Raw genomic sequence first — 21,625 nt, forward strand, 5'->3', positions numbered from 1 at the left:
TACGACCGTACGAATAATGTAGAGTGGGTTTTTTTACGTAATTTTCGTCGGTGCTAGACTTGCCAGTATTTTCAGATAATATATATAAGAGTGATCGCTAATGATATTTCATAGTTGTTGATTTTCATAACTGTTGATTTTCATTAAGGTGGTATTGAAATGGGTAATCAATAAACCAGGAAAACTCTATTTATTATAAACCATATCCGCTCCCTGAGTGGAGCATATGGAGTCCACAAACTGTCTCCAGGCTTTTCTGACGGCTGCCAGCTCCCTTGCCTCCTCCCAAGTCAGATCCGCGTCCCGAAGCTCTGACGAGAACTGCCGACAAATTGTCAGCAGTGGTCGTCCTGGGCGGCGCGAACCTGATGCCTTGTAAAAGAGGCAAGCTTGTTTAAGGCTCTCAGGAGGCATGCGGAGTACATGGCCAAGCCAACTGAATCGCCTTTTCTTGACGACAGTTGTGACCAAGATTTGCTGCGTCCTACGCCTTATCTCTTCATTCCTCACAAAGTCTAACCACCGCACGCCTAAGATTCTCCGCAAACACCTATTCTTAAAGCTTAGTACACGACAAATATATATTTAATACCACTTTTTTAGTTTAACGATTCAGAACAAGATACATTGATATGTTAGTAATTTTCGTGTTGTCAAAAAATGGTTGCAAATTAAATCGTTTTTGGACACCCGAAAATGTTGTAAATAAAATAACTGATCAATTTATAGGCTGCATAAAAAATTTAAATCATATTTTTAGGCGTTTCCTGATATTTAAAATATTTTGCTAAGGATCTTGCATATATTTGAAAAAAAAGGGTCTCTGCCAGCTTAAATCAAACATAGATATTGCTGCAAATTCACACACGAAGTAACGTAAGGATTATATGACGTATGTATGGGTTCCAAAAAAATAATAGTGTGGATTTCAATCATGGATAGAATTCTGAATTTAAGACGTACATAAATTGATCACTTTAACCAGCCTATGATGGGTCGATGAGCCATATAAATATTAAGAATTCTATATTATTCTTCATCTATGTAGAGATACCAATACAAAAATATAATGATACGTTAATTGAAAGGAATACCTATATATGTACGTACAATACTTGAATAGTTTAAGACATCCAATACTAGGAAACAAACACCCTGATGAAAATTCCCATGAAAACATGTGTACCCATCATCATCTCTCTTGTACTGAGTGAAAACACGATTTTTTCATAATTATAGGATTTCGGCATGCTCCAAAACTCAAATAGCTTAACCCGACGAGAATGTGATGAGAAAATGTAACAATAAAATTTTAGCGGGGTACAATATACCCAGACCTTGTCGCGTCCCAATAAAATTGCTTAAAAATATAAATTATTATATTTTTTATTTAATTTATTACGTAATATGTATATGTTTATTTTTTTAATAAAAATAAAACGCGTTTATAGTAAATTTATAATTATTTATAAATATCATTCTTGAAACGTAAATACAGTGCTAACGTAATATAACGTAAATCATGCAGTAGGTCGTTAGAATTAGGGAATAGTTCAGATTTTTGTGTGTTTTTATTAGGAAAGCCATAGAAAAAAGGAATTTTTGCTTCATGAAATGGTCTTAATTACACATTTTTAATTAGGAAGGTACTTACTTATACTACTTCAGCCTTTTTCTTGTGTCAAGTATTGAACAAAAGTCTCCCTCTTGGACTTCCACAGTTGTCTGTTAGACGCGACTCTCTTCCAGTGCAGGCCCAGCACTTTTTGATGTTATCGGACCATCTTGTCTAAGGCCTACCCATGCTTCTACGTCCTGTTCTAGGCCTCCAGTCATCACTTTATTCATGCATCTATCATAAGACGTATGTCCCACAGGACCTGCCTAGCTCCACCTTTGTTCCGCGATGCTTTGAGACACATCTTCATGTTACCTTGATCTTTTTACTATCCAAATATTCGTTTTTTGGTCCCTAATGGATATATCTTAAGCATTTTTCTCTTCTTTAGCTTGAAAAAATCAGATGTTTTCTTTTGAACCATTAAACTCAACTTATAATTAAGGGCTATATCATACATTCGTCTCAAAACAATCAATTTATCAGTGTTCTGGACGACTTCTTTAGCCCAGTTTATGGCTGTTTTAAAAGCTTCTACGGCTTCAGAAGGTAGAATTTTTAAATCTGGCATCAACGAAATCTTTCGGATTACAGTCGTTTTGGATTAAGGAGCTTTCGGATTAGCGAGGTGGCACTGTATCAAATACCAAATTTAAAGTTTCACTAAAATAAACTAGTGTTTTTGCCTAGAATTTTTACTCATGAATTACTTGAAATTATAATTAACTAAAAAAGGGTAAATCCACTCACGAGTAGGCATAGGCTATGAAACTTAAAAAGTTGAAGCCTGAGTAGAGTCATGATAAGCGGTGTTGCATAAGCCGTAGCTAGATTTCAGAGTCACTTGGACGTTAGGTAAATCAAGAAAAACACTAAAATATAAAAAAAAAGCAAAAAAAATATCACACATTTGCATAACATAATAAATATTTTTTCCTCTTATAGATAGATATACATATTACTTGGGTGAAATCAGCACAATTTTGTGTTTGAGCGTGAATATCTCTTCGAACATCCAACGCCGTACTATGATTATACCACCATCCATCACTTTATATTTTTTGAATTAAAAAATATCGATATTTTAAATAGGATCTGGGTATGAAATACCCTGCCACATTCTCGCCGGGTTAAAATCGCACATTTTTATACATTTCAATAATGAGACCATCTACAACAAGTTATCATCCATCCCACATTATATTCCGATATTATAGAAAAAAATCTTCATACTTTTGTTAGAGTTAGTTATGTTTGTGTGTGTTTTCTGTTTGTTATCTAGAACCCCTAATTAACCCTTACTTAGGGCCATCGTAAGGTAGTGTTTTCGTACACTTTTAGATTACAATAAATTTTTTGTGTTATTTAAAAAAACGGATTTATGATCCTGATTAAAATAAATTTATATAATAAAATAAAAATCAGTTTTTTTTCACTTTTATTTTATGTGACCAGTGACCGAGTTTCGTAGTTAAAAAATCATTAGACTGGTTATATGTGTTGATGATTTAAATATAAATTACTCATTTATTTTATAAATTAACAAAGTCTTCATGATGAACAAATATTTAAGGAAGTTCTTTATTGAGATGCTTCTGAAATAAAAATAATATGCAACGTATAAAAATAATAAATAAACACAAAACAAAATCTTTAATAAAAACGACAAAATATGAATTGAAATCCAATTAAATTAATGTAGGCAGTATCCACTTATATATCGTTTCATTTAGTTAAGCTCCTAACGTTTCAAGTGTAAACTAAATCCTCGTTCTTCGTCTATGTTGAGATGTCAAGAGTTGAGTTTTATTACATTTCAATGTCTTCTTAACTTTGATTTAAAAAAATTAAAAAGTCCCTAAAACATATCTAAAGTTCTTCTTGTAAATAATTATCTTATAAGCAGAGCTTCCAGAAATGACATCGTGTGATTCTAACCATTTTCCGAATAAAAATACGTCATTAGTTTTCATCAAATTACCACAGCAAAAAAAAGATAAGGGAAATATAAAAATTAACAAATACGTTTTAATATTAAGCTTACGCACTTTTAAGGGCGAACCTTTCTCCTGGAAAGGTAGCTCTCTGTAAGCAAACGCAACCATATATTTTTCTAATCTAAAATTTAATATTAAAAATTGGTATTATGCAGTTTAAATTTGTTTATTAGGTTGCAAAAATGCTACCCATTTGTTGAATTTAAAAATTAACGCGATAAAAGTTTTACACCGTAAGCTAAAAATTTTCTTCTTAAACCACATACTTAAAAATGTAGTCACACATTTATTACATATCGAAGTTTACATTTCTTTTTTTACTTTTCTTGAAAAATCACTTTTAGGGGTTCAAATCCTGATACATTGATATACAATGAAAAATAATACTAAATAAAATAAAAAATAAAACATTTTTCTCTCTACAGTGCTATACAAATACGTCTAGATATCATATGATCGTAGTGTTATTAATTTATTTTTCATTTCATTTTTATATTATTATACATGTATTTTCTACTCAATTCAACACAAACCTTTTACTTTTTTATTTCTTATCATTGATACCTTTATATATCATCGTATTATCATTTTTTTATTACAGTAATATAATATGCTCCTATAATTCCTTTTCTTCAGCCTGTTTTCCTACATTCTGCGAGTTTACAATATTTCTATCACAGCTTTTATTGCACACAAATTTTCAAATTATGGCACAAAAACACTGATTGGAATTTCAAATATTTGCACTCTTATCTATATGGCACATTCTATCAAATTATATAATCATATCTTCATATAAATCCTTTAAAACATGTAATATTACAACAGTTACCATCACAATAAACATACAATTCATAATTGAACCAGAAACTTTGAAAATTTCCATTTGAAAATATACAAAATAAAATAACTGCGTAATAAAATCACTGTTTATATTTTAATAACGTTTTGGGCGAAGATATTTAGATAAATAGTAATTTTATAACGACGTTATTTTAAAGGTTATTTTTTTTACATCTAAATGCAGTGAATTTTCTTAATAAACCTCAGTTATTTTAAGTTTTATGAATATCTAAAGAAATGCAACCTAGTATTTTTTTTTACATTTATTCAACAGAAAATGAATTTATAGGCATTTTACTTTTCCCGTACTGATCATCCAAAAATTAGACACGATCAGAAGGATTGTATCAAAAGATCCCGGTCCATATTTGTGTGGAAATCGTAGTACGCAGCACGCAGCAAGTATCAACTTGCCGCCAACTGAGTCATGGGCGGGACGTCCGCTTCAACGCGCCGTCAGGCAGCGACTGAATGAGAGGCCGGAAATCAGATCAAACGAAATCCAACTAGTTTATTTGTTTCTTTTTTTTCTCTCGTAGTACCATATGTATTATGTAGAGTGAAAGGAATAACATGTCGCTAGCAGACAAAAAATAATGTGTTGATGTATACCGATTTATTTTGTTTTTTTAATTAAAATAATACTTTTAAGCACGAATTAACGAATAGAATTTTTAAAAATTAAGTAGGAAAATTTTTTTTAGTACAATATTTTTTTAAAGATTACAAAAAAATGGAGTAAGTAGCCCTTTTAAAACTAAAGTTATTGAAATAGATTCATATATGAAGGATTTCCATACCTCTATTAGATCCGTCTAGGTTAAACGAGTAACGAATGTCACTGGTTAGTTTAAGTGATCATTCCATACAATATGGTTGTTACTTTAAAAAAAAAATTAAATAATCTCAAATATGATTCACAGTATTTGCCCAAATAACTTTTATAACCGTCATTTTAGTGAAAAATTACAACATTCAAATGATTTAGCTTGTAATGCATTGAGTTTTGGACGGAGAAAGCCAAAATTTAGCGTGTTACTGCCATTCCGAATAATTATATTTGATGAATTGAATCCATAATTGGAATTTTAGAATTTCCGTGAAAAACGTAGTTAATGTCAAAAGTTTAGAAACGAATGGAATATCTTTAAAAGTATTCCATTCTAATTTTAATTAATATCCATTTAAACTATTTGAATTTAAACTTCCGACTTGAGATTTTTTTACAAAGTTTAAACTTTAGACCATTTGAAGCTCAAACCCAACAGAGTAATTGTCATTTAGCTCGAAAAAATATTAAAACGACCAAAATTTATATTTGTTATTTATGGAGTAAGAACTGTTTTAAAAATCTAGATTTTTAAAGGTCAAAAGATTTTAAAAGTTTTAAGGTTTTTAAGAGGTTTATAACTCACCAATAGATGTATCTAGTGAAGTTCTAGTGATTCAAGAATAATGTTTCAAAATTGGTTTCAATATTTTTCATATGTATGAGATTATAATCCAGGATTCGGACCTCACATACTTATATAAGAGTTTCTGCTTAGTAAAAGCACCAATAGATGTCTCTAGTGAAGTTCTAGTGATTCTAGAATAATGTTTCAAAATTGGTTCATATATATAGAACTTCCAAGAATTTGAGTAGTGTGGTTGTCAGCCCCGTAAATGCTCAGACTTCTATATTGTTCTTCATCTTTGATGAGATGTAAAAAAATAATATGGTTTTTAACTGGTTTTTTCCAACATTTTGGGTGTATTCAAATTCTTGTTCACAAATCTGGGTTTCTGCATTCAGGTGTTTTTTTTTACATTTGTATTGTTTTTGAAAATTTTGTGAATAAAATAACAGGTCAAATCATTAGCTGCATAAAAAATTTAATCATGTTTTTAGGTGTTTCTCTGTGTGTAAAATAATCTGGTAAGGATCTTGCATACGTGTAAATAAAAGGATCTCTGCTGAATAGAAGCTTTTTTAAATCAACCAAAGATAGCTTTAGTGATGTCACACAAAAAGCGTTACCAGAATTATGATGTATGAAAGAGTTTGAAATTTTTGAGTAGCATGTTTGTCAATCATGGGTAGAATGGTGAATGTTACATGTGTGTAAAGTGATCACTTAATCACCGTGTAAGAGGTCGTAAGCCCTGTAAATACCCAGACATTCATGTTCTTTTTCATCTTTTTTTCGATGTGAAAACTATTTTTGACTGATATTTTGACTCCTGAGGTACTTCTGAAATCAAGATGATGGTAAATTTTTTAACTGATTTCTGAAATTCTTTATAAAGAGAACCTTTTATTCTATCCTTACTAAATCATTTAATGTAAGATTTATGATTTACTCGTATACGTGAGTTCCAAAAGTTTCAGTAGTGTGGTTGTCAATCATGGGTAGAATGGTGATTGTTACACGTGTATAAAGTTATCACTAAACACCAACCTTTGGCAGATTGCAAGCCTTTTAAAATACCCAGACTTTCATATTCTTATTTATTGATTTGGCGTTTAATTTGTAGAACTCCATTTTAATTAATGTATTAATTTTAAATCAAATATAGATTTTTTTAGTCAACTAAGCTGTATTTTATTAACAAAAACACATAAAAAATAATATTGTGACAGTTGTTTCGCCTTGTTTCGTTTGGTAATGCCCTAACAAGGCGAAAAAAATGTCACAATATTATTTTTTATGTGTATTTGTTAATAAAATACAACTTAGTAGTCTCAAAAAATCTGTGTTTGGTTTAAAATTAATACATAAATCTCATATTCTTCTTTATCCATAATATATGAACAGCGTCAATTTCACAATACCGTTTTTATTTTATATCGGCGCCAAGAGCTTTGATTACAAAATGGTCTCCATGCGAGACGGTTTTAAGAGGCAGGTCGAGAATCTAATCTTGTCGAACGGCGTTAAAGTTTATGGAATAAATATCGAAAAATGAAATTGCCGCCATAAAATGAATACAATTGGCGGGCTTTCCTTTTTTGCGAAATGGCGACCTGTCCTTCTCCGCATAACACAATATTCCTCGTCGAGAAAGTAATTAGGGTTGTGCCATCAACTCGAATTTTACGGCAGAAATTCTAAACTTAATATGTTTGCAATAGCGATGGCCGCGTAATATAATTATGTGTCCAATAGTTCAACATATCGATGCAGTATTGTATTGATCGTTTATCAGTTGAGGGAAATCAATCCCTTGCTTCGAGTACCATTTCAGGATGATATTTTATTAGTATTTGAGTAAAAAAAAATCTGGGAATCAAACTTGTGGCTTTTACGGCAGCCAAACGCGTTATCTTCTTGTATTATATATTTAATTATTATATTTATATATTATATATTATACTGCGAGGGTGGACAAAATCAGTATATATTTGTAATTAATTTCAATTTCAAACTCCATAAACAGTTTAAATGATAAATTGATACTGTCTTAATTTTATATTATTATATCATTGACACTTTACACAATAAATAAAAATACGTTTCTTGATGTTTTTGTAAACATCATGTATAAAAAGAATATTTGAATGTGGTAGAAACGATTTTTTTTAAAGTATAATAATATTGTCATCCGTTTATTTTTATCGGGTCATATAATCGTGAAATATTACGTATGGTGTATTTAAAATTGCAAAGTGTTGAAAACTAAGAAAAAAGGAAAGAAAGAGAAACTGACTAGATGTAGTACGTTATAAGTGTTACCTGAAATGGTTCAATTTATAAAAAAAATACTTTTTAATATTCTTAAAAATGTAGGGATAAAACTAAAATACTTTCGTGTTTCATAAACTTTTCCAAATTCAAAATATTTTTGTTTTTGTAGAATATCGTAAATATTCAAATATATTTACATATATATTTCCTTCAACATAATTTTAACAGCGTGACTGTGCGCATATAGATGTAATAGAAATATATTTTTTTAAAAGGTTTATTTTCTACATATGTATTTTCAATGGCTTCTTCAAAAAATAGTTGTAACGTTATTAAAAACAAAATAACTCGAATCGATAAATAACGGTCAGGCCAACCCTAATATAATAAAATTACGACTATCGTAGAAATTCTGTTGTCGTTTATTAATATTTAATGTCTAAACGTGTCTCTCTAAAGGGTTGTGAACGTTTTTTTACTCCTTAAACGTAATATAAAACATCACCCTTTCTAGTAAACACGTGCAAATTGTATTTTACGTCAGACAAAACGAATATGGTCTATTTTTTTTACGATTTATAAAAATCTTTAATCGATATTTTGCGGACATTTTTCACAACCCTATTTTAATAAACCCTTTTTACCTTTTATAAAACTGGTTTTTTTACCTTTTTATTGTTATTTTTTAATAAATCGGAAGACGATTTATATTACGATTAATCGAATAGTAGGCCTTAAGCTATTGACAATTTTGAACTACCTAACGTCTAAGTGACTCTGAAATCTAGCCACAGCTTATGCAATACCGCTTATCGTGACCCTAATTAGCCTCTAACTTTATAAGATTAATTGTATATTCCTACTCGTGAGTAAATTTACTCTTGAAAGTTAATTTATTTCACTATTCGCACATCTATCATACATCGTTTTGTCGCACATTCTTCTGAGAGATCGCATTTCGACTGCATTCAGTCTATTTTCATCCTTCTTTTGCCAACTCCATTTACCATGTACCATGTACCATGTAGTAGACCGAGAAAAACATGGCACGATCAGGTATGCCAAATACTTGAAAGTGGTCAGGTAAGGAGTCGTAACAATCGGCGGGTATGTATAAGGAGATGCATGAACGTGGAAGAGGCGAAGGATGTTTGCAAGGACAGAGTGGTGTGGCGCTCTATTCTCTCTGTCTACCCCTGCGGGGAAGCGGCGTGATGGTTAGGTTTTTAGGTTGAGTTAATTTAATTTAAAAGTTTATGCGTATATTCTAGGCAAAAACACTCGCTTAAAATACTCAAAAAACATTTAAAAATTTGTTGGCAAATCTACCGATAAAAATACGAAAATTACTTAAATATTTTATTTGAACGACTTAACACATGCCACGTCTTACAGAGGTGTAAAAACGATGCCTAGGGCACTTAATTTCATTAGTCTTTCGCTAATATACCCATGCAAACCAGAAAATAACACAGTTTTATGAATATTGAAAGAATTATCAACAATTTGGGATGTTATCATTATGACGCGTGTTTCGACACATTCAACATTATTATCAAATACCTTGATGATAATGTTGAATGCATCGAAACACGTGCGGCAATAAGTCTAAAGAAAAAGTGGTATTTACCAAGTAAAAGTTTAATAAAAATTGATAGATTTACAACAAAGTGACTGCTGAAATTATATATATATATATATATAAATATGATATATATATATATATATATATATATATATATATATATATATATATATATATATATATATATATATATATATATATATATATATATATATATATATATATATATATATATATATATATATATATATATATATATATATATATATATATATATATATATATATATATATTTATATATATCGTAGTCAGACAGGAGAAGTGACCAAGTGCATTTTTTACAAAAACGGGATTATTGACTATTTGATATCTTACTAACTCAATATTGCCCTGAAAAAATCCCAAAGCGATTTTTAACTTGGAAGTATAATATATTGACTTGTTAAAAATGACTTACTGCATTTATGTTTATTTTCTTGACAAGCAAAAGTGACTTAAATGGCCCTCCTGAACATTTAACGTTTTGTTAGTTGGTTACTTTCTCCTGTACGATTACGTCGATAGTGGTTTTTTCGTTAATCGAAAATCATAATCATCACCATGATCGAATATGTGCATGGTTTTCAGATTTTATTTCCAGAATATTTCACTATATTTTAGCTACTCAACACACTGCCTGCTCACATTCTATTGTATTTTTGAGAACCATCGATTCCATAGAACACTTTGATGCAAAAAATACTTCAAAGATTTCGAACATAAACCCAACTCTACAAATTATACAAAACAAACTAAGCAAATTAAAAATAAAATAAATAAAAACAATTCAATATTTGAAAACATCATTTTGATAATTGGCTAGTTCAAAGGTAATTTTCAATAATATTCATTGTCCGACACCGATGCAGAATGCATCAAAACACGTGTCACGATGAATTTTAAGGAATAGTGGTATTCACCAAGTATAATTTAAATTAAAATGGATACATATTACCACAAAGTGACTGCCTTATCAATTAATTTAATCAGTTTCTGTTAAAATCGTGTGGTTGAAATTTTAATAAATTTATTTAAAATACATAAAAACATTTATACATTTTATAAATATATAAAAACATTTCTTGAGTGTTTTCCGCGTGGCACATTTTATAAACTTTATAAAATAAAACAAATTTGTTTTAGCCACTTTTTATTGGTACACTTTATCCAACCAGTTTCGACGAGAACCTTGTCATCATCAGGTTTTATGTACTAATTTCTAAAACATTGAAATACTCATAGTTAAGTTAAAATTAATTAATGTTTTAGAGTAAATTAATTTTAATTTAACTATGAGTATTTTAATCTTTTAGAATTTAGTACATAAACCCCGATGATGACAAGGTTCTTGTCCAAACCGGTTGGATAAAGAGGTTAAAACGAAGTTGTTTTATTTTATAAAGTATATGAAAAAAATACTAAGTTATTGATTGCGTTATTTTTATCTGATAGCAATAATAACTTCCAATATATTAGTGAATTAGATTAAAATTACAAAAATTCATACCCAGTTTAAAACTAGTCAAAGAAAAGTTAGAATAAATAGTAATTTTAAAATAATGTGTATTAAGTTTTACAAAATATGATAGCGAATTTGAAATATTTCAATTAGATACGATACAGTACTGGATTGATATAGCCTCATGTAATAAATGGATAGCATTTTTAATTCCAATGTAAAAGTTCCATGGGAATAATTTTAAGCGTAGCCACCTCCAAATATCCCTAATTTAAAGGATGTTATATTTCTTCAATACATGCCGTAAGTCTTCTCCCATTTCTTCCTTAAACACTTACCTGATCCCACTTTTCATCTTCTTATTTTTCACTTTTCATCTTTTACCCGTACCCAATTATGCACAAAGCGAAATTGGGTAGTATTATCATAATAATAAAATAATAATAAAACCCTCATCCGCATCCCAATGGTGCATAGGGCACTGCTTCATATAAACGCAGTGTTATCTTGATCGTTTACACATGAAGGAAAGGTGATCAGCCCTCCGCTTCAGGTACCAGTCCAGGGTAATATTGAATAAATATTACAGTGAAAAAATCACTTATATTTATTTGACCCCCCCTGGGAATCGAACCCGGGACCTCCAGAACGGTAGCCGAGCGTGCTGACCATTACACTACGGAGGCGGACATGATTATCATAATACTTACTTTTTTTTATTATTTATTTGGGTTGACAACAGCAACATATGTAAAACAAACCATTAAAAGATATACATTAAACAAGCCAAGTATAGTTAATCACACAAACAAAAAGATTAGTATTTCAGTAAAAATATATCCGATTTTTACTGAAATAAATATAGTTATTTCAGTAAAAATCGGACAATCTAGTTACTTACATATTACAATATTTGTAGGTACAATATTTTTTTTAACTACTAGATTTTAAGTCCACCTCCGTAGTGTAATGGTCAGCACGCTCGGCTACCGTACTAGAGGTCCCGGGTTCGATTCCCAGGGGGGTCAAATAAATATAAGTGATTTTTTCACTGTAATATTTATTCAATATTACCCTGGACTGGTACCTGAAGCGCAGGGCTGATCACCTTTCCTTCATGTGTTAACGATCGAGATAATACTGCGTTTATATGATGCAGTGCCCTATGCACCATTGGGTGCGGATGAGGGTTTGATGACTAGATTTTATACTTTACATACAATATACACAAAAAACAATTTACAGAAGAAAGGTTTTACAATCAAATAATTATGTACAAAATATTGTGTACATAAGGGTGAAGAAATATTTCCATCATAGAATTATTAATATTTGGAAGTGGCTATTTCAAAAAAATCTTGCAACTAAATTAGGATTATTCAGGTAACTTCCATTCGACATAGTGCATTGATAATGTTTGATGCATCGACTGCATTTTTGCTGCATCTTTCCGCTTCTCTTAGCATTGCTTGACTTTATTTTGTATATCTTCATCGATTGTTTTGTATACCTTCATCATTTTTCTTTCCGCGTTCAGTTTCATCAAGGACGCAGACTGGGGCCCTTGCAGCGTCACCTGTGGAGAGGGAATTAGGAAGAGGGAGGTCCACTGCAAGATATTTCTAGAATTCAGCAGGACCATTGCCAAATTGCCGGACTATAAGTGCGCTGGACCCAAGCCTAAAGAAGAGACGGAGAGATGCGTCATGGAGCCTTGTTCTATGGCGTATGGAACCTCTTATGGTGATTCCAACTCTCCGTCGCTTTACCCCAGCGACACTTATAACAGGTATGACACTTATATCATTGATATTTGTATACATTTTTTAGGAATAACCTGCAAAGCCACTTCTTCAAGAGACTTGTCTGTAGGTAAGATAATTAGGATATCGAAGGTAAATGTGAAAAACACATTACAAATACCGACACTTCTTAAAAAGACCTCTACAAATCGTCATTGATTGAAAGCTGTTCCAACTGCATTCCCGGATCTAATATATTATAGAAGCATCTAGACTTCCTGACAGATCTCTCTTGAAAAGCAAATCCATTTTATGAACTAAGTTACGTAAGTTAAAGAAATTTTGAAATAATTTATATCTCAATTTTACTGTGAATTCACATTTAATAGATTTCAATGCCAGAATACTCTGAGGAGATGAATTCATTCATACACCGGACTACTTATCGAACAAATGTAAATGACTGTTATCTAACCCTTATCCACATCCAATGATGCATAGGGTACTGCATCGTATAAAATCAGTGTTATCTTAACCATTAACACATGAAGAAAAGGTGATCAGTTCTGCGCTTCAGGAACCAGTCCAGGATAATATTAAAGAAACATTAAAGTGAGAAAATAATTTTTATTTATTTTACCCTCTCTGGGAATCAAACCCAGGACCTCCAGTATGGTAGCTGAGCGTGTTGACCAACCTAATATAACCTTACCTTACCAAAAAATATATGAAAAAAATGCTTGAATGACTACCTTCTGCAAACCGGGAAAGATTTATAAGCCGGCATAAAAAAAAAACACAAAATTCGTACATCGACAAATGATTTTTTTTAACTAAATATTTATTTAATTTTTTCTAGAATATTTGCCGCAGATACTTTGGGGCACATCTTATAAAATCTTTATAAAATTAATGAACTTTGTTTTCACCATTTTTTTTTTCTAATACAATTTAACCTACCGGTTTCGACAATACCTTGTCATCATCAGGGTTTATTTTAAATCAAAAACATACAAACAAAAATAACATTTAGGATTTTTATGGAGTGTGTGGAAGTTTTTGATGAGAGTATATTAATGTTTTTAATGTTTTTGATTTAAAATAAACCCTGATGATGACAAGATATCGTCGAAACCGGTAGGTTTAATTGTATTAATATAAAAAAAGTGGTGAAAACAAGGTCAATTAATTTTATAAAGATATTTATATAATTCTAAATTATCCAACTGTCTGCCTCCGTAGTGTAATGGTCAGCACGCTCGGCTACCGTTCTGGAGGTCCCGGGTTCGATTTCCAGTGGGGTCAAATAAATAAATGTGATTTTTTCACCCTAATATTTATTCCATATTAGCCTGGACTGGTACCTGAAGCGGAGGGCTGATCACCTTTCCTTCATGTGTTAACGATCAATTTAACACTGCGTTTGTATGATGCAGTGCCCTATGCACCATTGGGGTGCGGATAAGGGTTTGAAAGAAAAATTATCAATTTTTCAGGCATTCTAGTTTCGGTGATGCTAATATCCGAGTTGGAGCCGGAGTTCCGGGCAAATCTTACTCTTGGCAGGAACAAGGATACACTCACTGCAGCGCCTCCTGTTTGGGAGGTGTTCAGGTAAAACCTAACTAACTAACCATCACGCCGCTTCGCAATTATTATTAAAATGTAGGTTTTTTTGGATTTCTAAATTTTCAGATTATTCAGATCTGACTATGGAAGTTTAACTTCAGAAACTAGTAGTCATTAATAAACTCAAGTAGTATAAAATCAAGTGTTTCCTCAATCATTTTAACGATAGTAATTATGTCAACCTTGCATTATTTCCTTATTTCACCATGTGAACATCTTTCCTAGGTCATTTCCGCACATTGGTCTAAGAGATCGCTTTTCAATTATCGTAATTACTTAATAAATCAAAAATAATTTAAATTTAAAAAAACGTAAAAAAAAATATTACTACTACATTCTTACAACTACGGCTGTCCAAACTTAAAACACAGTAAGGGACATTTTTTAGTAGTACGTTTTTTTTTGCATTTTTGGACTAAGTCGAATCTACTTACCTCCTTATTAATTTAAATCTTATTATTACTTATTGATTTGAATCTACTTATTAATTTACTTACTTAATGGTAGTCCAAAGATGCAAAAAAAAAGTACTACAAAAAAATGTCCCTTACTGTGTTTTGAGTTTGGGCAGCCGACTACAGCCTTCATCTTATCTCCAATATAGAACAAATGCCTCCCTCTTGGACTTCCACAGTTTTCTGTTGGACGCGACTCTCTTCCAGTGCAGGACCATCTTGTCTGGGGCCTACCTACGCTTCTGCGTCCTGTTCTAGGCCTAGAATCAAATACCTGATGCTTGCTTTTTTAATAAGTAATGAAAAATATTTTGTTTTTTTTTTCAAAGGAACTGATTGTCAACTGCGTCCGAGATGACACCCAGAAAATAGCCTCCCCGTACATGTGTGCTCCCGAAACTAAGCCTGAAAACAGAATTCGGACCTGCAATGATCATCCTTGTCCACCAAGGTACTTCAACATTTTTTATTATTCAATGTATTCGACTGTCAAATTGGCATAAATTGATCCTGAAACCTGTAGAAGAGGTCAGTAGAAGGAATCTGTAATACTCATGGTAATCAATCTCATGGTAATCTATAATCAGCATGCTTTTTGACATCTGCTGTCACTTGGCATTTTTCAATGTTTTCGATCGCATTATTGATCCATAGATCTCTTATATTTTCAATGCTACATAAGTATTGTAAAATAAAACAAAAATATTTATTTTATTATTTTTTGACATCTCATCAAAGATGAAGAAGAAAATGGAAGTCTGGGCATTTACGGGGCCTGACAACCTTCATAGGCTGGTTGAAGTGATCACTTTACACACGTGTAATATTTACCAATTCTTTATTTAGAACTTCCAAGAATTTGAGTAGTGTCAGCCCCGTAAATGCCCAGACTTCCATATTCTTCTTCATCTTTGAAGAGATGTCAAAAAATAATATGAAAAATACTCCTATGATTGGAGATAATCCAGATTTGTGAACAAGTATTCTGACACACTCAAAATGCTGTAAATAAATATTTAAAAATGTGATTTCTCATTTTATTTGTAACTATTCTCATTTTCTTTCTATTCCATTTAACTAGACTGAGTGTGAATAACGATCATAATAAACGATAGTTGTGTATGATTCAGTGCCCTTAACAAAGTTGAGTGATGATAAGGGTTAAAAAATGAATAAATTATTTACAGAATTCGCTCAATTTATACGTTTTATTCTTTCAGGTGGAATTTCTCCGACTTCTCTCCTTGCACCAAATCTTGTGGAATTGGTATTCAAACCCGTGAAGTCAGTTGTATCCATGAGGTTTGTATATTTTTATACTTCAAGTGGATCTTCTTAATAAATAACTAAAGAATAAGAGAGAGAGAGAGTCCTGGTTCCAACTCTAATGTATGGAATTGAAACATGGAGTTGGCAAAAGAAGGATGAAAGTAGACTGAATGCAGTCGAAATGCGATCTCTCAGAAGAATGTGCGACTAAACGATGTATGATAGATGTGCGAATAGTGAAATAAGGAAGGAATGCAAAGCTGAGATAAGCATTATCGATAAAATTAAGAAAGGTGTGTTGAGATGGTTTGGACATGTAGAACGAATGAGTGAGGAAAGAACGGTAAAATAAATTTATGAGGCGAATAAGAGAAAAATATATGAGAGACAGAACATCTCGAAAGAAATACAATTATTTAAAATAGTTGGATTGAAAATAATTTGTTTATTCAATATTTACACGGTCGTTGATTGGTGCTTTAATTGGTAATAATGATAAAAAAGTTTGTAAAAGCTTAAATATGAGATGTATTATATTATTTATTGATTCGACATTAACTTTGTGGAATGACGTGTTGATATTTTTTTTAATTAAACACTTTAATATACCACTTTAATGAGTTTTATTTAAACATACCTGTAAGTTTTTGAAACTAGTCGTATATAAATATATAAAACTCATTAAAGTGGTATATTCAAATGTTATTTTTTTTTAAATGAGTTATATTAACAGTATGTTGAGTGTGTCCAAACACTTGTGTGTCTTTACTTAGGAGTTATTTTTCATCTTTAAATTTTCACTCAATTATCGATTATCTAATAGCTGCCTATAAATTTCCACTTCCAAACCATATGTTAGACATTAATTTCCTAAGTTTGTTTCAATTTAAAATTTTGCTTAATTTTTTTATTAAAAAACTGATCTAAGTACCTCATATAACTAACTTCTTTCATGTTCATCTTTTTGATTCTTTGTTTTCTGTTAAAATCAAATATTTATTTGTAGTTTATATTAACACTTTCAATCTAATTTTATTTCTGATATATTTTGTATTCTTACCAGTGCCTCTTATTATAACCTAAAATAAAATGAGTACCCACACACAGGCCATGCCTTTGTGGGATCTTTTTTTGTATTTATATTTTTATTTAATTGTAATTTATAATATATTGTAAAATGCTATGGAATTTTTAGTAAAGCATTATTTTCAAACATCGTAACGGTGTTTGAAAATAATGCGGAATCCATCAAAACACTTGTCACAGTAGATTTTAAAAAATAGTGGTATTCACTAAGTAAAACATTAATTAAAAATGGACAGATTTTTAGATTTTTACCACAAAGTGACTGCCGAATCATACAATGAAAATTGTTTTTTTACACTGCGTTTCTTTCAGGTGACTAGGGGTGGCGGTAATACAGTGATCGTCCCAAACAGCATGTGTCCCCAGCCTTCTCCTCCTGACAGGCAATACTGTAATGTCCTGGATTGTCCTGTAAGATGGCACACTACCTCGTGGTCCAAATGTACCAAGGCTTGCGGGGGAGGCGTAAAGGAGAGAAAGGTATGAAATTGTGGGCATCGTAGCAGGTACGGTATCTAATAATATATTGTATATGTTGCTGTTCCATCATAATTCAAGATCTAACAACTCGGTAAAGTGATCGTTTCGTTTAAAAGTTTAATTAAGATAAACTTTCAACATTATTTTTTTATTTATTGTAACTGCAGACAATGATTAAAGAAAACACTTCGTTTTTTACCACTTGAGTTTTATTATAGACTACATGTTTCAGAAGTTAAACTTCCATCATTCAGGTCTGTATAATAACATATTATACATAGTTATTATACAGACCTGAACGATGAAAGTTTAACTTCTGAAACATGTAGTCTATAATAAAACTCAAGTGGTAAAAAACGAAGTGTTTTCTTTAATCATTGTAACATGTCTTATCACAAAGTTAATGCCGAAACAATAAATAAAATAACTGCAGACAGTTGGGAGAGTTCCATATTGAATTGATGGGTAATATATCCAAAATTAAACACGGTTAATGGATTGAATTCTACTTTATTTACAAATATGATATGTGACGCGTTTCATCTTACACTTGGAGTGTATGATAGAGTGTTCGATAATGCCTTAATAAGACGAAACGCGTCACATATCATATATGTAAATAAAGTAGAATTCAATCCATTAACTGCGTTTAATTTTGGATATATTACCCAACATTTTTTTGCTGAAAGAAGATAGAGGAGTCTGGTAGCGTTGAGTGTAAAACAAACAAGATGATCATTTTTCAAATAATTATGAAAAACATTTTTAATAAAATTGTATTAAAAGGTTTCAAAAACCAAATTTCAGTCTTAATAGTGCCATATTTATTTTTTTACTTAGGAAATCCTTAACATCGAGGAAAATGGCTTCAGCATTTTAGACAAGGCGTTTGTGAGTTCGGCTTTATTTTTAATAAAGCCGAACTCACAAACGTAATTAGTTGAAGCATCCTAAAGGATATATTTAAAGGAGAATGAACTTTATCTTAGCAATTAGCAAATAAGTAGCTGAAATTTAGAAAATATATTTTGAAAAAAGCTTTCAAAGCGCTTGGATTTTTTGTTGAAATTGGATTTATTTAATCACATCATTATTTCAAAAAAGTGTATTCTATAAAAATAGATTTTTTTTTGGTCTGTTGCTGCTTGCAGCCAATTTGCACCTCCTACAGCGGCTATGCCGTCGGACCATCTTTTAGGGGTTTTTCGACGCCTCTCTTATTCTTCCAAGGTCTATATCTTCTTCTTTCTGTGCCACTTGTAACGAAGATCGGTCATCATGGCTATCTTCGATTTTGATGCTGGCGCTCGGAATAGAGATTTGGTGCTTCTGCCAAACCATTGTCGTAGGTTTTTCAGCCATGATGTCCTTCGGCATCTATATAAGGTCTATATATCAAACATTTATTGGTGCTCCTTATGGGGTTCTGTCTTACAACACGTCACCAATAGACACTTGAGTCTTGCTACGCGAACCATGATAACCTTTATTCTGGTTCTGTTTCTAACTTCTTCATATATATTTCAATAAAACTTAATATGTTTAGGAATTAAATACTTCAATAAACTCCATAAAGAAATAAAAAAAGAAAATATCGAAATTCTCAAGAAAAAAATTAATGACCATAACATTTAAATCTTTCAAATAAAAAAAAAATTTAAATAAAAAAAAAAAAAAAAAAATATAAATATATATATATATATATATATATATATATATATATATATATATATATATATATATATATATATATATATATATATATATATATATGTATATATATATATATTGTATATATATATATATATATATATATATATATATATATATATATATATATATATATATATATATATATATATATATATATATATATATATATATATATATATATATATATATATATATATATATATATATATATATATATATATATATATATATATATATATATTTGTATATATATATATATAAATATATATATATATATATTTAAATGTATGAAAAGAAAAAGACTATTATACCATTAATCAAATAAAACCAAAAACCTTGAGTGTAAGTCCCTCTCCAAGCACAAGAGCTCAGTCTCTTTTTTGGAGAGGCACAGCGAAACTAAAATTGTAGGTTTGCCATATGGATAAATGTATTGAAATTGTTCTTAAAAAATTAACTTTATTAAAAAAGATGAAAAAGAATATGAAAAAAAATTAAAAAATTAAAATATATATTCAATTTCTATACATTTCTACTTAATATAATCTTATAATTTTAAAATATATATTTGAAGCACTAATTTGCGATTTTCAATTTTATAATAAAAATGTAACTTTGTTTTAAAATCACTATTAATATTTTATTATAACTTTATTATAATGTCTACCGGTTTCAAAGCTAACCGCTTCTTTATTAAGAATTAATCAGGCTTGAGTTTTAATAAAATATTTATGGTGATTTTAAAACAAAGTCACATGTTATAATTTTATTTGGGCTAAGCCTCTCCTAAAAAGAGACTGAGCTCTTGTGCTGAGGGACTTCTTTTTTGTTTTTGTTTACAGTATCATGTTATACATTTTAAAATAAATATTACTTGGCAACATATATTTTTATGCGGAACGGGGGAGTTATTTTGTTTACTTAAATGGCCTTTCTTTGATAGATTTATATTATCCACTGACACTTCGTGATGGAATTGCATTTTAATATATCATTATATTAAAAGCAATATTTTTAGCTTGTCCAGTCTGATGATGTCGGTAACGACGAAACCCGGTCGCTGGTCAAATAAAAATAAAGTGGAAAAGCTAAAAATATTGGTTTTAATCTAATAATATGCCCTTTCTTTGGTTGTAATTGCAACCATGGGCAGCTGGATCCGTTATATCATTACAATATTCCTTGCAAAGTCAAGTGAAGATGAAAATTTGTATTTTTTATACCAGGTGGAATGCAAGCAGGTGATGGCACAGTCACATGTGATCGAAAGACCAGACGCAATGTGTCCCCCCAACAAGCCTCCATCCACGAAGCCCTGCCACACCAAGGGTTGCGTACAGGACTCGTCTTCTCCCACCATCATCACGTCTGAAACCACATACATCCAGCATGACCCCAAGAAGAAGAAGGTAAATCCAATATCATCTTTGCCTTATCTTCCAAAACCTCTCGAGTAGAAATATATAATATTAATGACTTTCAAAACAAGTGTAATGGCCTCCGTAGTGTAATGATCAGCACGCTCGGCTACCGTTCTGGAGGTCCCGGGTTCGATTCCCAAGGGGGGTAAAATAAATATAAGTGATTTTTTCACTGTAATATTTATTCAATATTACCATGGACTGGTACCTGAAGCGGAGGGCTGATCACCTTTCCTTCATGTGTAAACGGTCAAGATAACACTCCGTTAATATGACACAGTGCCATATGCACCATTGGGGTGCGGATAAGGGTTTTATTATTCAAAACATGGTTTGTTCACCCGGTAAAACTGTAACTAGCCGGATAAATTATTTCATTTTGTTGTATTATAATTTTGTTTATTTTGTTAAAAACCCGGGACCTCCAGAACGGTAGCCGAGCGTGCTGACCATAACACTACGGAGGCGGACGAAGGGAGGAGGGTTCAAATAAATATTAGTGATTTTTTCACTGTAATATTTATTCAATATTACCATGGACTGGTACCTGAAGCGGAGGGCTGATCACCTTTCCTTCATGTGTAAACGATCAATTTAACACTGCGTTTATATGAAGCAGTG

The 21,625-nt window shown here is 30.9% G+C and overlaps 1 protein-coding gene across 1 annotated transcript in view; it reads left to right on the forward strand.

Annotated features, from left to right (window-relative positions):
* nolo (ADAMTS-like no long nerve cord) overlaps nucleotides 1-21,625 on the forward strand; it is a 164,749-nt gene that overhangs the window by 123,392 nt on the left and 19,732 nt on the right. The window contains exons 13-18 of the mRNA XM_088269845.1: nucleotides 12,747-12,998; nucleotides 14,448-14,565; nucleotides 15,365-15,486; nucleotides 16,256-16,337; nucleotides 17,703-17,870; nucleotides 20,810-20,992. Of these exons, the coding sequence (XP_088125971.1) occupies nucleotides 12,747-12,998; nucleotides 14,448-14,565; nucleotides 15,365-15,486; nucleotides 16,256-16,337; nucleotides 17,703-17,870; nucleotides 20,810-20,992 (925 nt within the window). The remainder of the gene's footprint in view (nucleotides 1-12,746; nucleotides 12,999-14,447; nucleotides 14,566-15,364; nucleotides 15,487-16,255; nucleotides 16,338-17,702; nucleotides 17,871-20,809; nucleotides 20,993-21,625) is intronic.

This window comes from Brachycentrus maculatus, unplaced genomic scaffold, assembly GCF_059751285.1.
Source record: "Brachycentrus maculatus isolate JH-2025_06_01 unplaced genomic scaffold, ASM5975128v1 h1tg000365l, whole genome shotgun sequence".
Taxonomy (NCBI): domain Eukaryota; kingdom Metazoa; phylum Arthropoda; class Insecta; order Trichoptera; family Brachycentridae; genus Brachycentrus; species Brachycentrus maculatus.